The following is a 27,741-nucleotide window of genomic DNA, read 5'->3' on the forward strand; positions in this document are numbered from 1 at the left end:
AATAAGAGTGACTAAAAATAATCTTTTTCTTTTAAGATGTTCATTTATTTGAGAGAGATGGAGAGTGAGAGAAGGGGGAACAGCAGAGAGAGAGAGGCAGAAGCAGGCATCCTGCTGAGCAGGGAGCCCCATGCAGGACTCTATCACAGGACCCTGGGATCATGACCTGAGCCAAAGGCAGACACTTAACCGACTGAGCCACTGAGGCGCCCCTGAATAAAATAATCTTGACTTGAGAATGATGGTAGAATTTTTTAAGTAGAGCAATAAGTCAGTGTGGTCACACTTCAGTTGTTATATAATATAAATAACAAGATTGATGTGAAGTAGGCTCTTAGTTATTATTTTAGCACTATGACAGTAGATTAGATGTTAGTATGTCTCTAATGTCAATTAGTAGTTTAAATAGTTTTTTTCTCATATAAGTTTTGTTAGTTTATATAATCTTGGATTTATGTATTCAAAATCTGGAAAAGTAAAAGTGGGAGTATATACAATTTCTAGAGTACACATTTCCATATATAGAAAAAAATTCCCATCACCATTTTAACTTTATTAGAATAATTTGTTATAGCATTTTATTTTATTTTATTTTATTTTTTTAAATATTTTTTTTTTTAATTTTTATTTATTTATGATAGTCACAGAGAGATAGAGAGAGGCAGAGACACAGGCAGAGGGAGAAGCAGGCTCCATGCACTGGGAGCCCGACGTGGGATTCGATCCCGGGTCTCCAGGATCGCGCCCTGGGCCAAAGGCAGGTGCCAAACCGCTGCGCCACCCAGGGATCCCTGTTATAGCATTTTAGAGATAAGTACGTTAAGCCCATTTTTAGATACTTTTAAAAGTATACTTAATTTTTGTATTAGATAATGCATACATTATATATTTTTGATAGGTGAATTTTGCTACTTAAATGATTAGCCATCAATAAGCTCACTAACTTGGGTCAATTAAAATCAAAACACTCAATTCATTTAAATTGGACTTAAATAACTTGACAAACCATTCCTTCTAAGAGTCCAGTTAATAAGAGAAACATAGAATAAACATGTAATCTAGTATTTGCAAATTTGAGCCATCATTAATTTAATATTTATTAAGCACAATATTATGTGCTTGTTACCATTTATAATTCTGAATTGATAATTTGAATAGGTAAATACTCTTTGATGTATCATGGTCATGCTGTCTGAGCTGCTGCTTTTTTTTTTTTTTTTTTTAAGATTTTATTCATTTATTTATATTAGAGAAAGAGACAGAGAGAGAGAGCCGAAGGCAAATGCTCAACTGACTGAGCCAACCAGGTGCCCCTGCTGTCTGGCTTCTAATTTGATGTAGCTTTATGGCCTCTAATATAAGTGCAGATATCTGAAAAAAATTGAAATTTGACTCAGAAAAATTGTGTGATATAGGTAAAGCTGTTGTCTTAGTATTTTAGGAATAGTCTTTTGGTAGCAACAATGATTGCTAACACTTAAAAGATGCTGTGTGTACATATATTTTCATTTTATCCTCACAAAGAACTTGTAGGGTTAATTTTGTCGTTTCCCATATTTTATATATAAGGACAAGGTAACAGAGAGGTAAAATTAATCTGACCACAGTCACACAGCTATTAAGTTTAAGAGTCAGAATCCAAAGTCAGGAGTCTTAGCTTCAGAACCCATCTTAGACCATTCCCCTTTCAAAGCCATTCTTATTTGAGGCTTCCTTCCTCTTCCTTTTGCCTTAGTGATTTTGGCCCCATGTCATCTGGTATTAGCTATCCTTTGGGAGGTATCTGGCATTGGTATAAATTTTTTTATGTCTTAGAGATGGATAGAAATGAGCAAGTCCTTAGAAATTGGCAATAAATTAACTAGTTCCCCCTGGACATCTAGTCTTCTTGTAAACAGAAGATTCTGTATTATTTATTTTTCATCCAAAGCTGTTTGTACTGTTTAGTAGTTATAATAGTAGACCTTCCCTATTTGTTCATCTTTCCCCTTTACACTCAGATTCTCATATACTGCCTAATGTTCTGCAACAAAAATATCACTATAAACATAATTAATTGTCTATTTGTTGGATTTCTTTTGTTCTTGAAATACCTTATTTTTTGAATATGCTTAATCTTCTAATGTGAGAAAACTGACATAAGCTTAAAATTTATGTTTAGAGAATTGATGTTTCATTCCTATCAACTGCAAAATTTCATTTTTATTAGTACATGCTGCCTTAGACACAAAGTTAAGCTGTATGTCATCTTCCATTTGATGTCAAATGATACCAAAAGTTACCTAGTAAGCAATCACTGGTTATAGTGCAAAAATAATCAAAGATTTAGTCAATAACTCATGAAGTTTGATGTACTAGTATTGATAAACTAATTAAACAGATCTGCCTGTGTTCTTCCAGCCTACTGGGGCTCTGCTATGATTAGCTTTACAGCAAGGAGTGTTGTAACATTGAATGAAGGTAACTGATCAGAGAATGGTGTAGTCACGGAGCTTTAAGTACTCCCATTTCTGGTCACAGAATGGTTTCAAGGAAACTAGGCTTTCTCTGCACACCTGCAGCCAGTTGGTGCATAGGCCTCTTGTGGTCAATATTGATTGATTCTTATAACAGAACTAGAACAAATTTGGTGTTTTGCAACCTTCTGTGATTTAATATTGTTATGCTTTTTGCTATAACAGTCACAAAAATCCTTCTCCAATAGTGAGTAATTACAGCAATGCCTGCTAGCTCAGCTGTGGATCTGAATGTTTCAGTATTGCCAATATAAACCCCTAGATATATTCTGGAGTTCATAATTCAGCTTTAAAAGTTGGTTGTACAGTTACTTGGTAAATAAAGGTGTTGCTGAGAAATAAATCACAGGAGGATGAGGGGATGGGTGCATTCTAACCCATTTTCTTTGGAAACTTTTCAGAGAACGGTAGCCTGGATCTGAATGTAATTAGTAAGGAGAAAGAATACTTTAAATGGTTAATTAAAAAACAAAAACAAAAACTACAAGTTAAAGACTGGAGGCAATCCTTGTAATACCCATCATTTCTTCATATGTTGATGTTTTTTAGGCATCTATTTGGTGAATTATAACTATTGGTTAGTAAAGTAGATTCCTGATGTTGCAATTTAATGGAAAATGTCTTATTACATTTTTTTAGTGTACCATTGGGCTGTGATGTTTTTGTTCAGCTAATTATTGAAATCTTACTATATATGCCAGGCATGTGATTAGTCCTGAGCATAGACAGATGACTAAGGAATGGTTACTGTATTTAAGTAACCTCTTGTTGATTCTTTTTTTTTTTTTTTTTTTTTTTTTTTTTTTTCCTCTTGTTGATTCTAAGGTGAATTTGAGAAATATCTTAACTTAAAAATGCATCTGTGTATTGATTTGATTTATTGAAAATGCTATAAATCAGTCAGCTAGCAAATGTTAATTGCTGTTTGGCACTGTTATAATCCTAAGAACTTAAAAATTTGCTTGTGGAGAAAGCTGTCTATATCTCAATTAGATACATGTTTCTTGAACTGTAATGAAAAACTTTATATTTCCATTTAAATATAATCTAAAACATTGGGTAGATTTTGGATCATATGGTTGCCATCTTACATAGTAGTATGCATAGTTTTGGAACCTGCGTGTATTCTTGTGTAAGATTGCTTGTTCTGAGTGAACATTGAAAGGGTTTGTGGACTTTCAGTGGCCTTAGTGGGTTGATATCATCTGTAGTTATGTGATCACTTGGGTGAAACAGCTGTTGATTGATTGGCACTCAGAGGTATGTTTTTTTTTTTTTTTTTTCTTAAGAGTGTGTTTGTTCCTGATAGGCTAATGTTCCAAAGTAAGGGACTGTCACAGATTGGTTGACTGGCAGTTTGTTCATTTAGCTTGGGCTTTTTGTTGACATTTTGAAGAGGTTTAAAACAGTTTCAGTGGCTGCATCTTATCAGTGCTATAGAAAAAGCTGTCTTTATAGAAATATATAAACTTAGACATATTTTTGGTTTGAGGTTTTTTTTTTTTTTTATAATGAAACAGTTTAAAATACTTTTATAATCAGAGAAAGTACTATTCTGCTGTAAAGGAGATCTGGAAGAGGAGATTCACCCCAAAGTAAAAATATCTTTATTATTTTATCTGAACACAAAATTAACATTCATTGTAAAAAAAAATTAAATAATAAAGATGTAAAGAGTGAGAGTGACGGTCGCTGGATAATATTACCACTCAGGTATAGTCACTCTTAACATTTTAATATATAGATTTCTTAACTTATGCTTAGGTTTGAATCTGGTTCTTCATTTAATAGATGTGCTTTCTTGGTCAAGTTACTAAACCTTGTTGTGTTTCAGTTTCTTCATGTGTAAAATAGGAGTAATAATACCTGTTCATTGAATTGTGCATTTAAAATGAATTAATTGCACATAGTTAGTGCTATATATGTGTATTTTTTTATTAATATAGAAGTGAGATCATATAATACATACTGTTTTGCACCTTTAAACATTTACAAAGACATTTTTAATGTCAAGTACAGATTTACTTAAATCTATTTAGGGACTGCCTAGTATAGTGTTATATGGGTGTCCTGTAATTTATTTTACTATTCATCTTTGATAGACATTTTATTGTTTCATTTTTGCTTTTTTTTAAAAAATATTTTATTTATTTATTCATGAGAGACACACACAGAGGGAGAGAGAGAGAGGCAGAGGCACAGGCAGAGGGAGAAGCAGGCTCCATGCAGGGAGCCTGATGAAGGACTGGATCCTGGGTCTCCAGGATCAGGCCCTGGGCTGAAGGTGACGCTAAACCGCTGAGCCACCCGGGCTGCCCTCATTTTTGCTTTTTGAAGATATGATTATCAGAACTTGGGGGATTGAGACAAAAAGTGCAAGTTATATTTGGGGACTGACTATTCCTCTTTGACTGGAAAGGGATTTTGGGGCAGATTCTAGACTGCATTGTGTACTGAGTTTTAATATTTTAAGAGTTTTTTTTTTAATATTTTATTTTATTTACTCATGAGAGATAGCAAGAGAGAGAGAGAGAGAGAGAGAGACATAGGCAGAGGGAGAAGCAGGCTCCATGCAGGGAGCCTGATGTGGGACTCAATCCGGGGTCTCCAGGATCACGCTGTGGGCTGCAGGCGGCGCTAGACCGCTGCGCCACCGAGGCTGCCCTAATATTTTAAGTTTTAATTTTAAGACTTAATTGATCCATTCACTATGAAAGAGTATTTGAAAATAAATGTTTTGTTAACTTTCACTTATAACCCTGTCCATACAGTGTAGAAGAATGGATTGGTATCAACTTAACATGGTATATTTAGCTTTTTAAATAAATATTAATGCAGATATAGAAAGTATGCTCATTAACTTTTCACTTGTACTTATAAAATTGTAAAGAATATCAAAATAGGTTGAAATACAAGTTAAAATCTAAAATTATCTTAAGAGGGTGCCATGCTGTATTGAATTTAAGATGTTGACAGTTTTTATAGATAAATGTTAGATCTTGCCTTTTTTTTAAAAGGAAAAAAAACCTCACCAGAACATTTACTCAAGTATGGTTTGAGTAAATGGTTACATTTAGAAAAGATGTATTGTTATGTTTAAGAATTAGCTGTATCAGTGGAAGCCCCTCACATGGAACATGGCCTTAAACTTGTTTGTTCTCCTTAGACTTCATTTGTAGTTTGAAGTACTACACTGAAAGTATATAGACAAATTGGAATAAGTTCAGAAAGAACAAACAGGATAGTGAAGTAACTCAAAACTATGCTGTTAGGGATCCCTGGGCGGCGCAGCGGTTTGGCGCCTGCCTTTGGCCCAGGGCGCAATCCTGAGACCCGGGATCGAATCCCACATCGGGCTCCGGTGCATGGAGCCTGCTTCTCCCTCTGCTTCTGTCTCTGCCCCTCCCTCCCTCTCTCTCTCTCTCTCTCTCTCTCTCTGTGTGACTATCATAAATAAATAAATTAAAAAAAAAAAAACTATGCTGTTAGGGTACATTGTTGGCTTAATTGGTAGAGCATGTGACTCTTGATTTTGGGGTTGTAAGTTCAAACCCACATTGGGCCTATAGCTTACTTAAGAAAAACAAGACAAAACTACACTGTGTCAAAGGAAATTGGTATACGAGGGAAGGGAAGGGAAGGAAAGCCATGGCAGTTATCCTTAAAGAAGTTCAGTTTTGATTAGTATGGCATGAAATATGGCCTGGTTAGTACTCTTTTTCCTTTCCAGAATCAATTCCTCCTATTTCCAGCTATTTCCCCTAGTTCCTGTGCTCTTTGAACATCCCATAAACTTTTAGATCTGCTGAGACATACACAATCAGGTGCTGGTATCTAAAGATACTGAGAAGGAAAAAAAAAAATAAAAAAAATAAAGATACTGAGAAGGAAGAGGCTATGAGCAGTGAGAAGGAAGCAGTTGATGAATTTCAACTGAAATTCTAATTTTTATTTAATTTTTCTGTTCATAATTCTGGTATAGATTTAGCGATTAAATTGCCATTTATAACCGTTTTTAGAAGACGCCTCCAGTCTTGTAGAATTTTTATTACATTAAATTGGTATTATTGTAATATCTTATTCTTACTGAGCTAAAAATATCATGTAATATATATTGGAATGTAATATTACCATACAATCATAGTTGGGACTCCAGCACCTTTTGATTGATAAGGACATTTTTTTGATTGATAAGGAAATTAAATTCAAATACTATATAGTTAGTGAACAGAACCCAAATTCTATCTAGTATTTGTATCCCTCATTTTGAAAGTATTTTTACAATTCAGTTATATTTTAATATTCTTGTTTGAGTTTTGCTCAGGGATTTTTTATTTTCTTCAGGAGGTAGTGTTACCAGACAACTGGTTCTGAACTCAGGTTCACCTGCTTCCCTGCTTGAAAATCAATAGAGAGACAGTGATGGTTGGAAAGGAAAAGTTGCTTTATTCAGGAAGCTGGCAGCCTGGGACTGTGGTGGACTTATGTCCCAAAGACCATCTTTCCTGTCCAGACAAAGCCAGAAGGTTTTAAAGGGGAAGATGTGGGACATTGCGGGCTGGAGGTGGGCTACCTGCAGGGGAAGGTGTTGCCCAGGTGGATAGTCATGGACATGACCTTGAACAAATTTGATGGCATCAGCAGCAATTGTATTCCAGTGTGGGCAGGACTCCTCTCCTGGGGAAGTCTGATCCTTCCCTCCTCAAGGACGTTGGTCTGCAGATCTGAAGGAATAAATAGGTTAGTTTATCTACAAAGGGACTTACTTATTACTTAGGTCGGCAAGCAAGGAGTGCATAAGCTTGAAACAAGTTAGCCCTTAAGACCTGTTGGAGTGTTACTACAGAACACCTTGATAGGATGTTGCTATTATAGATCAGATTATTAAAATGCTTATTTTACAAGCTTTTTCTGTTGCCATTCATTATCCTGCAATATGTTATCTTTATATTACAATATAAGCTATTCAGTTATTTACTTTAGGAAAGTTAAGAATGGATTTGGCATTCAAACCATTCAATTTTTAATTTTCACTCTGGCTAGGATTAAATAATTATTATTATTTTTTAACAGATCAAGAAGTTAGTATATGTTTACCTGGTCCGGTATGCTGAAGAACAGCAGGATCTGGCACTCTTGTCCATAAGCACTTTTCAGCGAGCTCTGAAGGTAAATAATAGAGTGAACCAGCAAATAGCTACTGAGGTTTGTGGAGAGTTGAAGGTGTGTTACTTAAAGAAGTAGAGTAATAATCTAAATGACACAGTAGTGTTTTGAAAAGAGTTGAAAGGTCTCTCACTTTGCCTATTCAGTGTTCCTTAGAAAATAATATATATAACTAATTAAACCTTTCCCTGTGTTTCATTTTCTGTATGTTCCTTTATGTCCTATTTAATCATTATCGTGCATCAAAGAACTCTTCATCATTATACCAACTAGTTGTTGAAAGTGTATAATGAAGGGACATGACTTTGAAGATAAAGTTTATAACCTGTAGCATTTTATGATTGTGAAACTCAAAAAACCCATTACTAAAACATGCTTAGTAATGAATGATCAACTAGAATTATAACCGTTACTTTTTTTGTTCAAACATTATTCAGAGAAATAAAGATTTACTTAACTCTTTTTCCTTACCCATTTTCCATATACTGATTCTTTAAATTAAGTAGCTTTTTCCTATTATTATATTGTACCCTGTGCATACCAATTAATTTTGTCATAAAGATACCTTTGAAATACTGAACTTGAAATCTTGATGAATATTTTTATACTGTTTTTAGGATCCAAATCAACTAATCCGTGCAAGTGCTTTGAGAGTTCTGTCAAGTATTAGAGTACCAATTATTGTACCCATTATGATGCTTGCTATTAAGGAGGCTTCTGCTGATTTATCACCATATGTTAGGAAGAATGCAGCCCATGCAATACAGAAATTGTACAGGTAGGTGCTTTGTTAATAATACCAGTGATCTCTAATGGTATGTGGAATGTTACAGCCTATGGAGGCTTATTTTATTAGCTCTTACTGTCAGTCTGTCCTCATACTAAGTAAACCCAGTGACAGTTTTTCTCCCCACAAACATTCTTTAGACATCTTTAACTTTATTTTGGTTATAGAGACCCTATGCTGGTTTTTACTTGTAAGCCTTTTAGGGCCTGTGATAATTTACAGATATTATAACTTAAAAATGAATGGAATTTGAATTCTCATTTATATAGTATATCTCTCATATACACATACACATATTTTACTAGAAAATGAAGATTTTTTTTTCTGTTTATTGTATGGTAGAATCTTAAGTGTATTAGTCTCTGAACTTTGTTCTTTTTAAATTTATATTTAATTCTTATTTTAAATTATTTTAAAAAAATTATTTTTTAAAAAAATTTAATATATTAGTTAATTAACATTATTTTCAGAGGTGGAGGTCAGTGATTCATCAGTTTTATGATACTCGGTGCTCATTACATCAAGTGCCCTCCTTAATGTCCATCACCCAGTTACCCCATTCCTTCCCCTCCTCCTGTCTAGTAACCCTCAGTTTGTTCCCTATGATTGAGTCTCTTATGGTTTGTCTCCCTCTCTGATTTTGTCATTTTATTTTTTCCTCTCTCCCCTATAATCCTGTTTTGTTTTTTAAGTTCCACATGAGTGAGATCATATGATAATTGTCTTTCTCTGATTAACTTATTTTGCTTAGCATAATACCCTCTGGTTCCATCTACATTGTTGCAAATGGCAAGATTTCTTTCTTCCTTTTTTTTTTTTTTTGATAGCTGAGTAGTATTCCGTGTGTGTCTGTGTGGGGGGTACACTACATCTTGTTTATTCATTCATGTATTGATGGACATCTGGGCTCTTTCCATAGTTTAACTATGGTGGACATTGCTGCTATAAACATTGGGGTGCAGGTGCTTCTTCAGATCGCTACATTTGTATCTTTGGAGTAAATACTTATCAACTCACTTTGTTCTCCTTTCTTCCAATCTTGGCCCTGATGTTCCCTCCCTTGTCGTCTTTTATAGAGCCTATTTTAATGAATTTTAAAATATAGCACCATACCATATTTGTATAATATTTATTAAAATATCCTACAGTGGCTTAATCCTTATGGAAAACCTAAATAAAAAGCCTAAATAAAAGCCTAAATAGGGATCCCTGGGTGGCGCAGCGGTTTGGCGCCTGCCTTTGGCCCAGGGCGTGATCCTGGAGACCCAGGATCGAATCCCACATCAGGCTCCCGGTGCATGGAGCCTGCTTCTCCCTCTGCCTGTGTCTCTGCCTCTCTCTCGCTCTCTGTGTGACTATCATAAATAAATAAAAATTAAAAAAAAAAAAAAAGCCTAAATAAAAAGCCTAAATAAAATAAAGTTATTATCTATAATAATTTAGTATTATTTTCTGTTACCATTGATTCCACAAGCTTTTATCAAGATCATTTTGTGTTTTGGTGTTGGATCATATGTGTAAGATGTATGAAAATGGTAGAGGATGTATTATCATATGTTCGAGGAAAAAAATCAAACCAATGCCAAATAATTAAAGGCAAGTTAAATAAGATACTAGCATATGTGTTTCTATCAATATAAGGTGTTCCCTCTTTTTTCCCAATTGAAAAAGACCGTAAAATACAGGTGTGCTATTCCCAGGTCTTCTGCTCATAGTTGTAATACTTATGTACCTATTTGCCTGTCTCTCTGTCCACCCACTTGTCTATCATTCTCACTGTGCACTGGCACGCTGGATGGCGGCTGGCAACCAGGGCTGTCCTGTGGCAGAGAGGAAAGCACACTGTCTTCTCTGTGGTGCCAGCTTTGCCATTCTTGCCATGTGAGTTGTCAGCAAGTCCCTTGGCCTCCCTGGGCCTCGGTTCCCTTATCTGGGAAGTGAGGGAGATGGTGATGTTCCTTCTAGCCCTTAGGCTCACTGAGGTGAGATACATCAGTAACTTTTCTGAAATCCTTAGGAAGATAATTTAATTACAGAAAACTCAAAAAAAAAATAATTACAGAAAACTCTTCAGAATAAACGATAATGAAAGGTTAAAAACAATCTATAAATATAGAAATGCATACTAACCATGACTGATAGGGTGTGGCTCAGAGATTATTGTGTAGGGCTTCATAATGTAAAGATATAATGAAGGAAGTGGGATTAGTTAGGAAAAGACTGCTGGGAGAAGGGAGACTGTAGCTAGAATTTGAAAGAATTAAAAAGTTTGTTCAGATAATTATAATGGTCAGCAATAAACTTATATAAGTGTGTAAAAAGTAAAAATTCATTTTCTTAAGTTAATTGTCAGATATGCTTTTCACTCACTATCTTTTCTTGCTGTATACTTGCAGAATAAGATCCAAGCTTGCTGTGACAGATTAAAGGTCCATCACTGGGCCCCACTTTACCTCTCCAGCCCCAGTCCTTACTCTCCTTGCCTGGAGTTTATCATCTCTTAGCTCAGTACTGCCTCTTAGTCCTCTACAAAAAATTTTTTTTAAAGATTTTATTTATTTATTCATGAGAAACAGAGAGAGAGAGAGAGAGAGAGAGAGGCAGACATAGGCAGAGGGAGAAGCAGGCTCCCCACACGGGGCCCAAAGTGGGACTTAATCCCAAACCCCGGGATCACGCCCCAAGCCGAAGGCAGACACTGAGCTATCCAGGCGTCCTTACATAAAATGTTTTTAACTTAGGACTGTCTGTTTAGTTTTAACCTAGAAAAAAATCTCTTTTCTTCACTTAAAGCTGAATTGTTAAATTCATCTGAGATGTCACTTCCTCTAAGAAGTTCTCCATAATCCTTCTGCCTCCACTGGTGCTTTTTTTATTCTTGTCCTCTCTTACACATATTTCTACTTTAGGGTATGATTGTGTTTGGGATTTCATTAGACTGTCTTATTTGTCTTTGTATTCTTAAGCTTCACAGTAAATGGACAGTAGTTGAATTCCATTTTACAAGGAAATTATATTGTTACCAATATTTCAGTGCTTAGAGCTGCTAATAGGATGCATTTCTTAATTCTGTATATGTAAGCCTTTGCTTATATTGTTTTGGTTTTGGATGGCAGGTTTTGTAATGCATGTCTCTATTACTGAACTGAAATGATACCAGATTTTTACTTGGGAATTCTCTTTATTTGTTTTTGACCATTATGTATCCATAGTAAAAAATCATTGCTGTCCTGTTACTTTTTTTCCTTAGTTAAAAACAGAATTCATCATTTATCTACTTGTAATTAATTTTTAAAGATTTTTCCAACTATTTTTTAGAAGTGAAGTTGATATTTAAATACTTTTTAAATGGTATTAGTGTCTGGGTTAATTAATATGAGCAACTTTGAAGGGAAAGATAGGACACATTTGGGAGTAAAGCGTCCCATTTTATTTCAGAATTGTTTTGTTTCTTTTTATCTTTATGTAATTCTTGCTCTCCCTCTCCCCTAAAGTTTTCTTAATATTCTTGAAATGATTTACTTCATTTAAAATTAGAATTAAAGGGAAAAAACTTAATGTTTGTCCTTTTCTTTTTATGTTTTAGCCTTGATCCAGAGCAGAAGGAAATGTTAATTGAAGTAATTGAAAAACTTCTAAAAGATAAAAGCACAGTAAGTGATAACCTTTTTGTATCAAAATAAAATTGTGTTTTCTTTGCATAGTATTTTGCTGTTGTATATGTGGTATAATTATTCTTACTGACTTTGAAGTGGTATATATATTAATGGAATTCATTAAAATCTTTGAATAAAAATATGTTTATAAAGAGAAGTATTGTATTTAGAATTTTAGACTGTTACATATTTCTTCATTGGAGTCTGAAGAAGAACAAGTTGGGAAAAATATCTGTGGCTAAATTGTTAACTACTTTGAGTGCAAAGTTTTATTTCAAGCAACGATTTCTTAGGATTTTTATTTATTTATTTTTAAAAAATATTTTATTTATTTATTTATTTATTTATTTATTTATTTATTTATTTATTTATTTATTTAATTTTATTTATGATAGTCACACAGAGAGAGAAAGTGAGAGAGGCAGAGACATAGGCAGAGGGAGAAGCAGGCTCCATCCAAGGGGGCTGGGTGTGGGACTTGATCCTGAGACTCCAGGGCCACACCCTGAGCCAAAGGCAGACACTCAACCCCTGAGCCGCCCAGGCGTTCCTCTTAGGATTTTTAAAGGCTGAATCACTTAGGAACAAATAACTTTTTAAAATAAAGTATTAGAAATTATTAGAGACTAAAAAAGTAGAGGAGTGTGTTTTGGTATTATAAATGTGTTTTTAAAAAATATTCTAAAACACTTTTATGCGTAGGACTTTTATTCTGGTAAGAGTGATCATACTGGCTGTATGAGTCATCTTTTGTGAATGTACTTATCTCCTCCTCCCTTCCCCCCTCCCATGCTTTTTATATAGTGATAATGAAGTCTAGGAGTAGTGATGACACAAGGGGTCTGTGATCAGACTTCTGGAGGATCTGGTATAATGGTATCTTTGAAAAAAAAAATGGTATCTTTGATAGAGGCTTCTGTACTCCCATTATGGCTCACACTCTTGAGGAAAAGGATACCTACCCATCTTAGGGTGCTGTCACCACGTATCAGATATCAGCATGTGTGTTGCTCAGTAGCAGCTCCCCAACAGAGTAGCCACTAGGTTCATATAACTATTGTTGTATGGTTTAGTATATGGTTTATTTTGAGGAATGTTCAGTGTGCACTTGAGAAGTAGGTGTATTCTCCTCTAGGTAGGTGGAGTGCTCTATAGATATGTTAGGTCTAATTGGTTTATAGTGTTGTTCAGTTCTTCTTTTTTTTTGTTGATCCTTTTCATTCTGGTTCTGTCCATTATTTAAAGTGCAGTATTGAAGTCTCCTATTATTGTAGGGTAGTCTGTATCTCCTCTTCATTTCTGTCACTGTTTAATATATTTAGGAGTTCTTTTGTTTGGTGTTATATAATTGTTTTTTAATTTTCCTTTTGTCATAAATGTCTATCTCTAATAACACCTTTGTTTTAATGTCTATTTTGTCTGATATAAGTACAGCTATTTTGCCTTCTTATGGTTGCTGTTTACATGATATATCTTTTTCTTTGCTTTTACTCTCAACTTGTTGGTAATTTTGAATCTAATGTGTGTCTCCTGTAAATAACATATAGTTGGATTTTTTTAAATCCACTATGACAACATGTGCCTTTTGATTAAATTGTTTAATCCATTTACATTTAGTATTATTGATTGATTTGTAGCTGCTGTTTACTTGTTTTTCTGTTTCATGTCTTTTTTGTTCCTCATTTCTCCTTCATTGCTTTCTTTTTGAATGAAGTGAATAAATTCTGTTGAACATTTTACTTCCTTTAATGAGTTTTTCAATATGTACTTGCCCTCCCACTATTTACTTAGAAAATGTTATATTACACATGAAATTATGGTTGAAGATTTCATTCCTAAGCCATCTGGCAAATTTAGTCTATCAAATAGCAGAAATCTTCATTGCATTTCTTCTATAGTGTATAGGAAGTAAGTAAACATAGATTTGGCTAATAAATGAAGACAGAAAAAAACATTTGCTTTCTTTTTGTCTTCTGCATGGCATACTTGTTATCTGCTCCTAGGACCCAGATGTGGAATCAGTATTATTGGTAATTATGGTTAACTTGATTTTAGTAATAATACAAAAACATTTAGTTTCTTTGATGTGGAAGACATTTGCCAAGGACTGTGGAGAATAAAATAAGATCTATAAGAAACAGATCCTTTATTTTAATGTAGTTTACCATGATTTCTGTTACATTATAGACTAACAAATTTGTTGCATGGCCCAGGAATGAAATCTGCATTTATAGTGTGTGCATGTCTTCCCAAACAAGATATGTCATAGGTGAAAATTGTAGTGTTTGGAATTAGAATTGGGTTTGTGCCTGAACTTCTGCCCCTTGGTAGCTATATATTAAGCCTTCCTAAGTTTCAGTTCCCTAATATGTATGGCTTGTAATTTCTAATGATAAAGTGTTATTTGTGTTTAAAGAGCTGTTGTATTATAAAACCCTTGTCATAGTGCCGGACACCATACAAGGGGATTAATACATATTCCAAGTAAGCTATCAGGGACTGAAAAAGGAATGTAAAGGATAATTTCTTTGTAAATTTGCAACAGTTGGTTATTAATTTCTGACCATTTATTTCCAAAACACAGAAAACATTGAGTACTTGTTCCTGGCAGATATTTAATGTTTGTCGAATGATTGTGGAATTAATTTGTTAATTTTTTGGTGATTGTAATTAGGTGTTTACTATCATTTTTAACACTTTGCTTCCCAAATGGTGTATATCCTATTTAGTGTTTGCAGGTAGATCTTTTGGGAGCTTTGATGGTCTGTCACTTAAGAGGTACTCATTTTTCCCGAAGTGTTTCAAGTGTATATATTTTTTAACTCAAAAGACATCTTTATTTTTCTACCTGTATTAAATGGCAGTATTTTATACTGATATGTCTTACAATAGTACAAGGTTCCTTCTAGCCTCCTACCGTTTCAGCTTCCTTATCCAACATTAAAAAATGGGGCTCTCATTATCCTCAGCATATTTACTTGTTCAATCCCAAGATAAGAGCAAGTGTTTCAGAATGCTAGCATGTACATTTGTGGGAGTGGTGAGGTGAGGATTGCTAATTGAGTTAAATATTGGTTTAGAGTTGTATTAATATGTAGTTTGACCTCTTTGATATTACTGTAAATTGAAATTGCTTCACATTGAGCTTGTTATATTGGCATATAAAAAAAAGTTCTTGATTTTCTGTATGGTAATTTTATATCTTGCTTCTTAATCAAGTTCTCTTATTGTTTGATTTAGTTATATCATTTTTCTCCATAGTTTATTCTAGAAAATATATCATCTGCCAATAGAGTGATTTTACTTCTTCTTTTCCAATTCTTATGACTATTCATTTCTTTTGTGTAATTATAGACTTGTATACCAGTAGTAGTGGAGATGGTGAGCATACTTGTTTTGTTTCAATCTAAAGGAAGTACCTGTAATGTAGCTCTATTAAGTAAGATGCTGACCCTCATGATTTTCTCTTTATCTTTGAAATTTAATAGCTTTAAATGGTGTCTCAGGGTTACGTGACGTGGGTCAATTTTTTCTGGTACTCTGTGAACATTTTAAAAATGTAGATTCAGAACTTATATTATTTCTAGCAAAGTTTTTTTTTTTTAAGATGATGGTTTTAAACAATTTTGTTTGTTACTTTTATTTCTTCCAGGATTTCAATTTTATGTATGTTGGATCTTCTTTTCTTATCTACATTTCAACCACTGTCTCTCTAAACCTTTTTACTTCTTTCTTTACCTCATTTTTGTTCACTTGGTTTTTTACCTTTCTTTAATTCCCCTTACTAAATTTTCATTCAACTGTTTTCTTGCAGGGGCACCTTGCAATTGAATTATCATGTTGACTATTTTCTTCCCTTTTCAGTTCTTTCTTGGGTTCAGTCAACCTCTGTTTAATTTTTTCCTGATGTCTTTTGTTTATTTCTGTTCTCTTTATGAATTTCTGATGCATATTCATTTTTCTTATCTTCAGATGCTTCTTTGAGGGTGCTTACTTCAATTTGGAGTGTTGTGTTAGTTTTCTTATGCTTCATCATTAATTTTTTTGTGGTTACTTCTCAGCAGTTGAATTGTTGATTTTCACTTTCTGTTTTCAATACATGTAGATTACTTACATCTTTACATTTCTTTGGATAGGGTTAGTGGTTTGAGTTTGAGGTAGTTTGCAAAATTCCTAGTGTAAGAGCACCCTTTCTGTTAGAATAGCAAAATAATGTTTTTCTATTAAATGGCTTTTTTGAGGGAGAGCATGGAGTGTATGTCCTAAAGTTATTTTGATTGATTTTTTTTTCTCTTTTTTGGTCTTCTAGGATCCTGAATTTCCTCCTCTGATTTCTTTTTTCTGTCACCTTATAGTTTATAAGGAACTTCTTTTCCTCTATCTCTTTTTTGACTTGTTCCAATTCTTGAAAATTTTCTTTTCCCAGATAGCCTCATTGAATCCTCCCTCCACCTGCTACCCTCTTGAAATTTCTTCTTTGTAATTTGTTGGATCTACCAGGAATCTTATGCACTATTTTTACACTTAGAGTACTCTTTTCTCCTGTCGACTTTAGTTCCCCCTTTTGTTTACAACCAATTCCTGACTGCTTTGTTATGGGCAGTTTTTTCTAGGCTGCCATAGGTCTTTGTGAAATTTTATGATACAAGCTTGAAGAATAACTCTCTGGGATTTGGGACTTAGTTTTCTACCTACATATAATATGAAATTTGGATATTCCCTGTGTTTTAGTTATGCTTACGGCATAGGTGAAAACCTATTTTAGGAGGCTGAGATTTACCCAGGTAGTGTAACTTGCCTTCCTGTTATTTAAATTAATTATGTTTTGAGAACATTTTCTGATAATTTTTCCTTTGTGTGATTATAATCTATTGTAGAAAGGTTTAAAATGTTCTGATATTTATGGATCTTAGCTTTATTACTTACCTTTGTCTCTTATATTTCTTTACTGAAAGAAGACAGCTGTATTTATTTCCTTCCCCAAATTAATAATGTCAGTATTGACATTTAAACCAGTAAGAATCCAGAGTGCCTGGGTGGCTCAGTCGGTTAAGTGTCTGCCTTCAGAGCAGGTGATGATCTCAGGGTCCTGGGATGGAGCCCTGCTTTTCTGCTTTGGGTTCCTTGCTCAGCATGGAGTTTGCTTCTCCCTATCCATCTGCCCCTACTCTATTCTTGCTTGCTCTCGCTATCTCTCTCAAATAAATAAAATCTTAAAAAAAAAAAAAAAACAAACCCAGTAAGAATTCCAAATCATTTTTGTTTAAAAATTTCCCAATTATTATTATTATTTTTTTAAAAATTTCCCAATAAAAAAAATTCCCAATTAAGTGAACAGTGCATGTCTAATTTATTTCCACATTTTGAAAAAGAATTTATTTGTTATCAGCAAGAACTTCTTGGGATCATTATGATGTTAACATTGCTATAGCTGCTGGTAAGTATAAATTTGAAAGATGTCAATCTGTTCAAAACTTTTCTTCACTTAACCTTTTGACTTTGAGATATACCTTCTGTTACTTCTTTTAGTCCAAAGAAAGACAGTTCTATAATTACATTTTAAGGAAAGGTGGAAGTATAAACATATTAAAATAGAATACTTTTTCCATTCAACTAGAGTAAGACCAATATTTATCATTAAAATAGTCCTTTTCTAAAAATACATCATGTAGGGTTAAGGAATATAGTAATGGTAAAATAACAAGAACATTTTAGGGTTACTCAGGTAACTGTTGTCTGAAAGTTATCTGTAAATTTTGAAAGACATGTATCCCACAACTATAGTCAGTGAAATTAAAAGACAATATTTTATTTATGTTGCATTATCTCCAATCAACTATTACAAGTTTTCTTTTTATAATTTCATTGTATGATCCTAGATTTACTGTTGTCATCCTATATTCTTTACTTAACATGTCCTAAATGCACCTTTTCTGATATTCAGTTATAAATTCATTTTTTAAATTTATAATGCTTTCTCTGGTTTGTCTTTAAAAGGTAGAAATCCATATTTGTTGAGTAATTTAAGCGTAGCAGCCTTATTTAGAACATCTCAAAAGCAAGGTGGTATTTATTTTCTGTTTCTTTCAGGTTAATTTTAAAGAAATCCTTTGTGTATAGCACTTAGCTTTCTAATAGAAAACAGAATTTCTTAAGAAAACAGATTAGTTCAGTGCTTACTGAAAAACTCAGTTTTTTTTTTTTTTTTAGTGATAAAGTTTCTCCTTAATTTAGCTACAAACTGGTATTTAATGAATATATTGGTAGTTCATAGCTAAACTATGGGGCTAAGACACCATTTTATGTTATTGATTTAATGTTGGTAAAAGCTTCACTGTTGTGGGCAAAAAAAAACCCCACACCTCTGATTTTGTGCAGATGTTTTATTGTGATAGATCTATTATCCAGCTATTAGAAGATAAATGACTGATCTTTCCCATTTTCCATGCCTCAAGAAAATTGAAATAAGAAGGGGAATATCATTTGGGCTGTATGATTAGGGCAGGTTGGATGGCCATTAATTTAAGAGAAGAAAATCTTGGCAGCATTGGCCAACTTATACCATATTATCAATCAAACCTTGATGCACTTCTTGTGATGACCCAGCACTCTCAGGTTTTTGCAACGTTAATTAGAATTCATGACAAAATAGATGCAAGGAAACGTTTTGTACCCTTCATAATTTTATAGAAAATTTATTGTTATTAGAGGAACCATTTGCTTAGTGTGATTTTTTTCATTACCAGCTTGTCAACTAGCATAGATAATCTGGAGAAAATATGAACTCCATAGATGGGGTGTCACTTTTGTTGATGGTTCATGTAGTTTACCTTGGAGCACAGCTAATGGCTGAAGTTCATAGCAACAGCACAGAAAAACGTGGCAACCAAGGGAAGATAAATGAACCATGTTTATAGCTTTAATATAAAAAATACATAAATGGAAAACTGCATTTGAATTTGATGAGCTCATTGCTAGTTTTGTTGGAGTGATTTATTTTTCCCCTTATATAAAAAGCTACTATTGACACAGTGAGATGGAAATTAACTGTCTGTTTTTGGGAAACCAATATTTTTGGTTTTAAAATCCGAGTAGATCATTTTATTTTAATTCTGGAAGTTTTATAGAATATTGAACATTTAATAGACCAAAATTATCAATTCTGGCATTGTTTAGCCTAGGGTCATTTTGTTAAATGCATACATGGAAATATCTAAAATGGTCAGTTTTATTTTGTGAAGGTACATTTCTTTATATTCTAATTATTTTTTGTTTCCTTCAACTATATTCGTACTTAAAGTATTTTCTGTTTTTCATGTTACCTCTTAGTACTTTAGAATTATGTTGTACCTATAGCTCTTGGTTTAATAAATTTAATAACATTTAATAACATTTGGTAGCTGATTTTTCTTTTCATTGTTTGGTGTCTTTACTAAACACTTTGAAAAAAAATCTTCTAGGCTTAGGCAAAATAACTTGATTTTGCATAGTATTTCTTGAATTGAAACTTTGATGAATTGCTATTTTAGTTTCATGGATTATTTTATTCTACATGGTATTATTTATTTTTGTACCTTAATGTCTTATCAATTGATATGTATATCTTCTATTAATGTAAGATTGGCATTTATATAAAATGTATGGATAGATATGTTTCACAAATACTAAGTTATTCTTTATTTGATATCTTAAACTTTAGTTGTTTTAAGAGATTTTTAAATGATGCTAAATCTTACCGTTTAGAAATATGGTTATCACAGAATATAATTTTTGAAGAGTGATTTGTGCAGGAGATATCAAAATGTGGAGATGAAAACATGAACTTAACTTCCTTTCCATATCAATAGCAAATAGGAAATTATACGTATAATACATTTTTTATTTAGTTCACACAAATAATCAATTCTTTGCTTTTTCGATTGAAGTGCATTCATGCTGGGACCAGCAGGCACCAGTACATGGGCAGGGCTGGAGTCAATAAATGCGGCTTCACGTTTATACTGATTGGTAATTCATAAAATCCCCACAGGACTGGAAACTTGTTTAGCATAATAGCAAGTCTATATTCTGAGCTGTTTTCTTTCAATTGTATTGTTGGTTGCATATTAATAAACTAAATGTCAGCCAAGTAGAGGGACAAACACTAAAAATACAAATATCATTGTATCTAATATTTTTCAGAAAGTACCATTTCAGTAAGTTACATTTCTATTTAATTGCTTATTTTAAGTCATTGGGGAAATTTTAGACACTAAAATGAAGATCCCTAGTGTTTAGAAAGAATATGATATTAATTTATTTTTCAACAGTATTATATTCTTGGCTAACTGCACAGTGGTACATATATAGAAGTATTTGTATATTATGTATTCTGCTTAGCTTGTATCTTTATACCAAAGATAGCTTAATTTCACCACTTTGCCAAAGTATGACAATTAAGCAAACAGCATTTATAGTTCATTAATTGGTCTTGGAGAGAGCTGACTTTTGTTGGTAATACATTATTTTACCTTGTACACATCGTTACATCAGTTATTAAATGCTAAAATCTTAGCCTGTGTGTTTTCTTTGTAAATAAAATAATGGTAAAAATTAACAAATGGGTTAAAATGTTGAAGATTTGAAAGTGTTTTACACCAGAGACACTTAAGAGTTCCTCACACACTTTAAAATAAATTCATTGTTGTTTTCATTTTAAACTGATGTGATGTGGTCTTTGTTATAGTCTTGATTATTTTTCTGAATGTTATGTACTAAATGATGGATCTTTAGATTGGAACTTAGGTTAGCTTTGAAAATAAAAAATGTATGTGATGAATATGTTGAGTCCATGTATGAACAATTTATTGAAATTTAGCCTGACAAAAAATTGGTGGAATTTTTAATACTACTAATTGTAATATTTCAGGAAGAAGCTAGCTTTTCAGACATGTTATTACAGCTATAAAAATTATTCTTTGAGGGAGTGAGTTAAAATTTGTTATTTAAACATTAACAGTCATTTTTTAAATAACTGAATACTTTATTGATTGTCATAATACTGATTGTGTCTCTGTAATGCCTGAGTAGAGTCTTTGATGGTAAGAAAATGTTTTTTAATGAGTTACTATTTCTTCCTTTTCTAGCTGGTAGCTGGCAGTGTTGTGATGGCATTTGAAGAAGTATGCCCGGATAGAATAGATCTGATTCACAAGAATTACCGCAAGCTCTGTAATTTACTAGTTGATGTAGAAGAGTGGGGACAAGTTGTCATAATCCACATGCTAACTCGATATGCTCGTACACAATTTGTCAGTCCTTGGAAAGAGGTAAGTGTTGAGTGGTCTTCCAATTATAAAGTATACTAAGAAAATGGATGAGCTTTTAAAATGTGTATAGTTGTAAAATATAGAGATCTGCATACTTATGGAGGACTCCTTTTATTTATGTTCTTTTGGAAAGCAGGGAAAAAATAAATTGAAAGGTAATTTTTCATTATTTTGGCACTAATTGATATATACTATATGACCTAAGGTATAAACTCTTAGGGTATATAAACTCTTGTTAGGAGTAACAGTCTGGTACAGTGTTAGCAGTGATACTGCCAAATCATAGATTTCTTTGGTGATTAGTTGCTTTCATATCTTTAAGTCTTGACTGTTAAGTAATTCACTTGTACAAGTAGGTAATGTGATTCTAGCACTTGTGAATTTATACTTAAGAGATTTCTTGCCTTTATAAGAAATATTGCTAAACTTTTAAACTACATTTTCCAAGTTTTATATTTTAAAATGTTTTCCATTTTTCACTTAAGTTGATAGAATTTTAGTGAAATTTATAATTAAATAAACTTTAAAATAGTTTTCTTTATGCATATTAGCATTAGAAGCATAACTAATACCTTTTTTTACTTTATTGACAATTGAGAAAATTTTATTTACATAGCTTGCAATAGAGATCCTTTTGTGAATATATTCAATATTTAAGTATAAATTTGAAACTCGTTTTAAAAAAGAAGTTAAATATTATAAGAATAGCACATTCATTCTAATATTGTGATACTTCTTTTTTTGTCTTTTTAAAAAGCCAGTGGAGGAGGATGGGAAGATGGGCAAAATGGGTTAAAGGGAGTAGGAGATACAGGCTTCCAGGTGATGGAATGAATAAGTCATGGAGATGAAAAGTACAGCTTAGGGAGTATATTCAGTCATATTTTAATAGTACTGCTTGGTGATGTTAGCTACAGTTGTGATGAGCTAGCATAATGTAGAGTTGTTGAATTGCTATGTTGTACACCTGAAACTAATATAACATGTCAACTTATACTTCAATTAAAAAGGAAAAAGTAGTATTACAGATTTTTAAAATCAACTGCTTAAAAAGTAAAAAACCAAAAATACCCCAATTATATCATAATGGTTTATGTACAAACTTACACATACATACACTTTTGTTGCTCAATACATTTGTGTTCAGTACATTTTACTTTTGTTAATTAGAAATAAAGTGAGAGGAAAATGTATATAAAATGGAGGAATGTTCATAATACTGTAGATGACATGTTTAGCTTTCAGATGTTTAAGGGGTTTAAATATTTAAAATATTCATCAGTGCTTTTTATAGTGATAGTATTATTAGTATTAAAAAGTATTTTAAATATTTAAAAATATATCTTTATCCATAAGACTTTATAGTATTGACTCCATTTTCATTTTAATATTAAGAAAGTGTTTAGGTGATTTAAAATTGAAATACGTGGGGATCCATGGGTGGCTCAGCGGTTTAGTGCTGCCTTCAGCCGAGGGCGTGATCCTGGAGACCTGGGATCGATGCCCACATCAGGCTCCCTGCATGGAGCCTGCTTCTCCCTCTGCCTGTGCTTCTGCCTCTCTCTCTCTCTCTCTCTGGGTCTCTCATGAATAAATAAAACCTTAAAAAAAATGAAATATGCTTTGAATTATTTATATATAAAAGTCTCATGCCATATAGACTCTTACATAGATTACTTTTTTTTATAAAGTTGATTTTATTTATTACTGAACAGAGTAAACTCTTGGTGGCACTTTTGCTGGACTTAAGAACAACATGCCCATGCTGCAACTGTCTTGGCTCTCTCATGTAAATGGTAACTTTAACAAGAGATTTTTGTTGATAATAATAAGTTGTTTGATTTCAGCCAATTCTTTTCCAGAGTGGCTATTCACATTTTTTTTTTCCATTATAAGGTTACAAAGTAATTTTTTCTGTTATAAAGTAATTTTGCCACTATTTAATAAGATTTTAAATCTTACTTTCCTGCCACCATCAAATCATTTTGAGTATCCCTATGCAAATAATCCTTTGCTTTGTTATTATGTAGAAATTAGAATTAAATACATCTTCCTTGCCATAGCTTCTAAAAATATGTCTATTTTAAAATCTCTGTTTTTGTAGTCTATATATTTGTGTTTTTGTTCCTTGAATTTTATTTCATCTTACTTTCAGATAAAATTCAGGTTGAAAGCTATTTGTAAAGCTAGCAGGTTAAATTTTGTACTACCATATATATTTACTTCTTTTGATAAGTAATTTAAAAAGTTGAGGCTATATGTATTTCTTCTGTTTTCACATGTAGGTTCTTTGCACATTAATTATTACAAACATGAAATGAAGTCTGGTCATTGTCCTGGGTACGCTGAAACTGGGCGAAGTAATTTCTTACCTTGCCACTTATTTGCAATCTAACCTTGGCATTGGCATTATTCTAGATTATGTGGTTGGTTAATAGACTAATTCATTAGTTTTCAAATGTGCAAATGTGCATCTTAGGCCTCAGGATGCTGTAACACTGCCATAGAACAACCACGGGAGGTAGTGGTGCTCTAGATTCTGTAGCTCTCTGGGTTCTTGCCTCTGATCCAGAGCAGCCTTCATCTTTGCCTTTCATTTATATCTATGAATATGATTTCCTTTGAGAAAGATTTCTTGGCTTAAAGAAAGAAAAGAAGAAAACCTCAGCCAAATAGAAGATTTATCCGAGTTTAGTGAACTATAGTTATAACTTTTTTTTTTTTTTTAGAGGAAATTCAGGCACATGGTAAGATAAAAGATAAATCTTCCTTCTCATAACCTCTAGGTTGACCCCTTAAAGGTATTTCCTGGTAACTAATTTCAGTTTTTGTTGTGGTTATAAATTTTACTTTGGATAACACATTTCACTTTATTAATTTAAAGTGGTATCAGTTGATTCCCAAATCATCAAGATAACAGGCCTTTGTCTCTGTATATGTATGTCTTCTGTTCAGTACCAGCAGGATAGATTTGGAAGGGTCATCCTTTACTGCAGTATAGAAGTTAGGGATTGTCCAAGATGTTAGACTTTTGGTACAAATACATTTAAGGTTCAAGTGGATTGTCACCATTTAGACCATGTTCATGCTTCCTCTGAGTTTACTCATCTCAGACTTTCTGTATGGCTTGTTAGAATTCTGTTTTACTAAGCAGCTTTTCAGTGAGCAGCCCAGCCACTTGTAATGTTGTAGGCTTTTTGGCCTAGACTTTAAGTTGCATCCAACTTTTTAGGACTACATGTGGTAATTTTAATTTTAAAAATTAAAAAATTTAATTTTAATTAAATTAAAGGGAGTACTGGGGTGGCTTAGTTGGTTAAGTGGCTGCATTGGGCTCAGGTCATGATATCAAAGTATTAGCCCTCCATTCTGGATTGGGCTCCCTGCTCAGCAGGGTGTCTGCTTTTCTCTCTCCTGCCTCTCCCCCCTAGCGTGTGTGCTTGCTTTCTCTATCAAATGAATAAATCTTAAAAAAAAAAAGTTGAGAAGCTCAATCATCAAGCTGAAATAAATTTAGAGGTATTTTGCATTCCTGTCTGCTTTCATTTTTCACTCCTTAAGTTTGTAGAAAGCATACCATATAGTAAAGAATTGCTGAGAATAATATAGAAAGACAAAGTGGAACCATACTCTATACCTTAATCCGTGCTTGTTACAATCCTGTTTTATCCTTACCATTGTGTCTTGAATGTATTTCTGTCATGAAGTTAGCAGAGTGTAAAGGTGGACGTTCTAGCATCTCATCCCCTTCTACGTACAGGCAGAAGCCACTTGTATAAATGCTGTATGAACACCATTTTATGATATATAAAGCACCATTTACCTTGAAGTGAAAGATTTTACAAGAAAACATTCTCACTAAAACAATGTATTGATTTAAAAGTTAAAGTAAAAAACTGCCTATATGTACCAAATTCATTAAAATCAAGGGAATTCTTTCTCAGGTGCTGAGATAATATGTGAAAAATAGCATCATAATACATACATTAAATTCAGTAGTTTCTTATTTTGCTGTACTTAAGTAGTATTTTATTTGAGATGGGACAGTAGTGATTATTATACTCGTTTTATAAATGATGACATTGAGGCGTGTAGATTTTAACAACTCACCTAAGATAATATTGCTTGTAAATGTGGAGCCAGAAATATAAACAGAAAGATCTGATCTCTAGGTTAGCATTCTTTTCTTTGTATTCTATCATCTCGTGACTTTTTTTTTAACCTCATGACTTTCAAATTAAACTATCTTTCTGCTTACTTTAATACATTTCTCTGTGTTTACTTACTATGTTCCAGTTGAAGCCATTTTTGAAGCTCCCCCTAATCCATAGTGCTTAGACATCGCAATTAGGTAACAACTATAATTAAATTTGCTTTTAAGAAAGAAGAATCATGTTTCTCATTGAACTTTTAAGACATTTGTTTATGTTTATATGCTTGAAAGGTAACAAAATTGTTTTTATGAGGAATTGAAAATCAGTAGAAATACTTTTTGAGATGAGCTGATGTAACATACTTTTGTCAAATTCTCAAATGAACACATCATATATAAACAAGCTTCTTTAGGGCAGAAGATATTTTTAATTTAGTTTATTTGCATCATTATAGATCAGTATTTAGGCTGTTTATATGTAAATGTATGATTTGAGGAACAATTAAGTGTTGACAAAGTAGATTGCAGTCATATCAATTGCAGTGCATTTTCCATAATTTTTCTAACTGACATCTTTGATGATAAATAGTGGATGCCAAGTCAAAGCCGATTATACAGTGCACTAGGAATTCATGGGGCTGTCAGGGAGAAGACCGATTGACTTTAAATTTACATATTAATGAGAAGATTTGTTAAGAGGGTGCTTGACTATAGAAAATAACAGCGTATTTATAGGGCACGACATTTTATAAATAAAGCTGATGCAGGAAAATGGAAATTAAACCTTTTAGGTTAATAAATTCAAGAGACTGCTAAAATGCATATTTGCATTTTTATTTTCTCAAATTTACCTTATTCTTTGCAGTCCATGTAGGGTTTTTTTTTTTTTTTTTTATTCTAGGTCAAGTTTGTATAATTTTCAAGGATATAAAATTACTTAAATATTTTCTTTGTGTCATTCAAGCGTGTTATGGGAGAATACTCAAAGCATAAATGTAAATCTCTAAGACTAAAGTTGCTTTGGTAGAAATAATGGATTTTAAAAAATAAATATTATAAAATACCAAGTTAATTTTAAGAGTGTTAAAAAAACAAAAAAAACCCTTTACTGGTGTTAATTATCATTTGAAAGAAAGCTCATGAAAGAGGGCCTGACAGAAAGGTTGTTAATTTTATGAATCTAGTTCTTTAAAAGTTAAACTTTCTCTAGGAGATGACAGTTTTGTAAGAATTATCAAAATTTTTTACTTTCATGATTTAGAACTTAAAACTTTATGTACTCACAGTTACGTTTTGTTTATGAATCCAGGTAATACAATTTTAGTGGCAGTATGCATTCCATTTTGAAATTTGGAGTGATGAATTTACTTTTATTTTTCTGAATAGATCTGTACTTCAGTTATAAAACCTTAGGTGTAAGAAAGTTCCAAGATTAGAATATTGTTTAAAGTATTTTGAGATCGATTCCTGAAGTTTTTCAGGAACAGCTATAAAATAACTCAGCAGAACACAAAATTTGTATATATAGTTCTCGATTAGCTGTTTTCTGAAAATACAAAGGTATTGTGAAAATAGTATACCATGTCCTGTCTTCCAGGACCTACGTGGTAGAGATTATTTTTTATTGAACTTTTATTTTCTTTACAGGTTCATATTCTTTGTAAAATAAATTTTGTATTATATTTTACTAATGGACTATTTTTGAATCTCACTATTGTGCTAAATTTTAAAATAACAGTAGTGGGGAGTTAAGGTGGAATCCATGCTTTACATACAAATACAGAAGTTTTTGTGCACTTTGTCAGGCACATTTTTTTTTTTTTAAAGATTTTTATTTATTTATTCATGACAGATGCACAGAGAGAGAGAGAGGCAGAGACACAGGCAGAGGGAGAAGCAGGCCCCATGCAGGGAGCCTGATGTGGGACTCGATCCCGGGACTCCAGGATCGCGCTCTGGGCCAAAGGCAGGCGCTAAACCACTGAGCCACCCAGGGATCCCCTTGTCAGGCACTTATTGATGAAGGGTTCATTGTGCGCTAGTTACTGGGAAACTGAACAATATGCAGATATTGAAATAGGGTCTCCCCTCTCTCCGTTAGTTATGAAGCATTTATCTTAGAGTCTTTATTTTTCTTGTTCATGGTTTATTTTTG

The 27,741-nt window shown here is 32.9% G+C and overlaps 1 protein-coding gene across 7 annotated transcripts in view; it reads left to right on the top strand.

The window, feature by feature from the left end:
• Positions 1-27,741, top strand: part of AP3B1 (adaptor related protein complex 3 subunit beta 1) — a 262,968-nt gene that overhangs the window by 56,643 nt on the left and 178,584 nt on the right. For 6 of the 7 annotated variants that reach the window (XM_041752074.1, XM_041752073.1, XM_041752077.1 and 3 more), the window contains 4 exons: positions 7,590-7,685; positions 8,300-8,460; positions 12,056-12,122; positions 21,251-21,433. In XM_041752074.1, the coding sequence (XP_041608008.1) occupies positions 7,590-7,685; positions 8,300-8,460; positions 12,056-12,122; positions 21,251-21,433 (507 nt within the window). The remainder of the gene's footprint in view (positions 1-7,589; positions 7,686-8,299; positions 8,461-12,055; positions 12,123-21,250; positions 21,434-27,741) is intronic. The other variant, XM_041752079.1, reaches the window with a different exon arrangement.

Source organism: Vulpes lagopus, chromosome 4 (genome assembly GCF_018345385.1).
Source record: "Vulpes lagopus strain Blue_001 chromosome 4, ASM1834538v1, whole genome shotgun sequence".
In the NCBI taxonomy this organism is placed as follows: Eukaryota; Metazoa; Chordata; class Mammalia; order Carnivora; family Canidae; genus Vulpes; species Vulpes lagopus.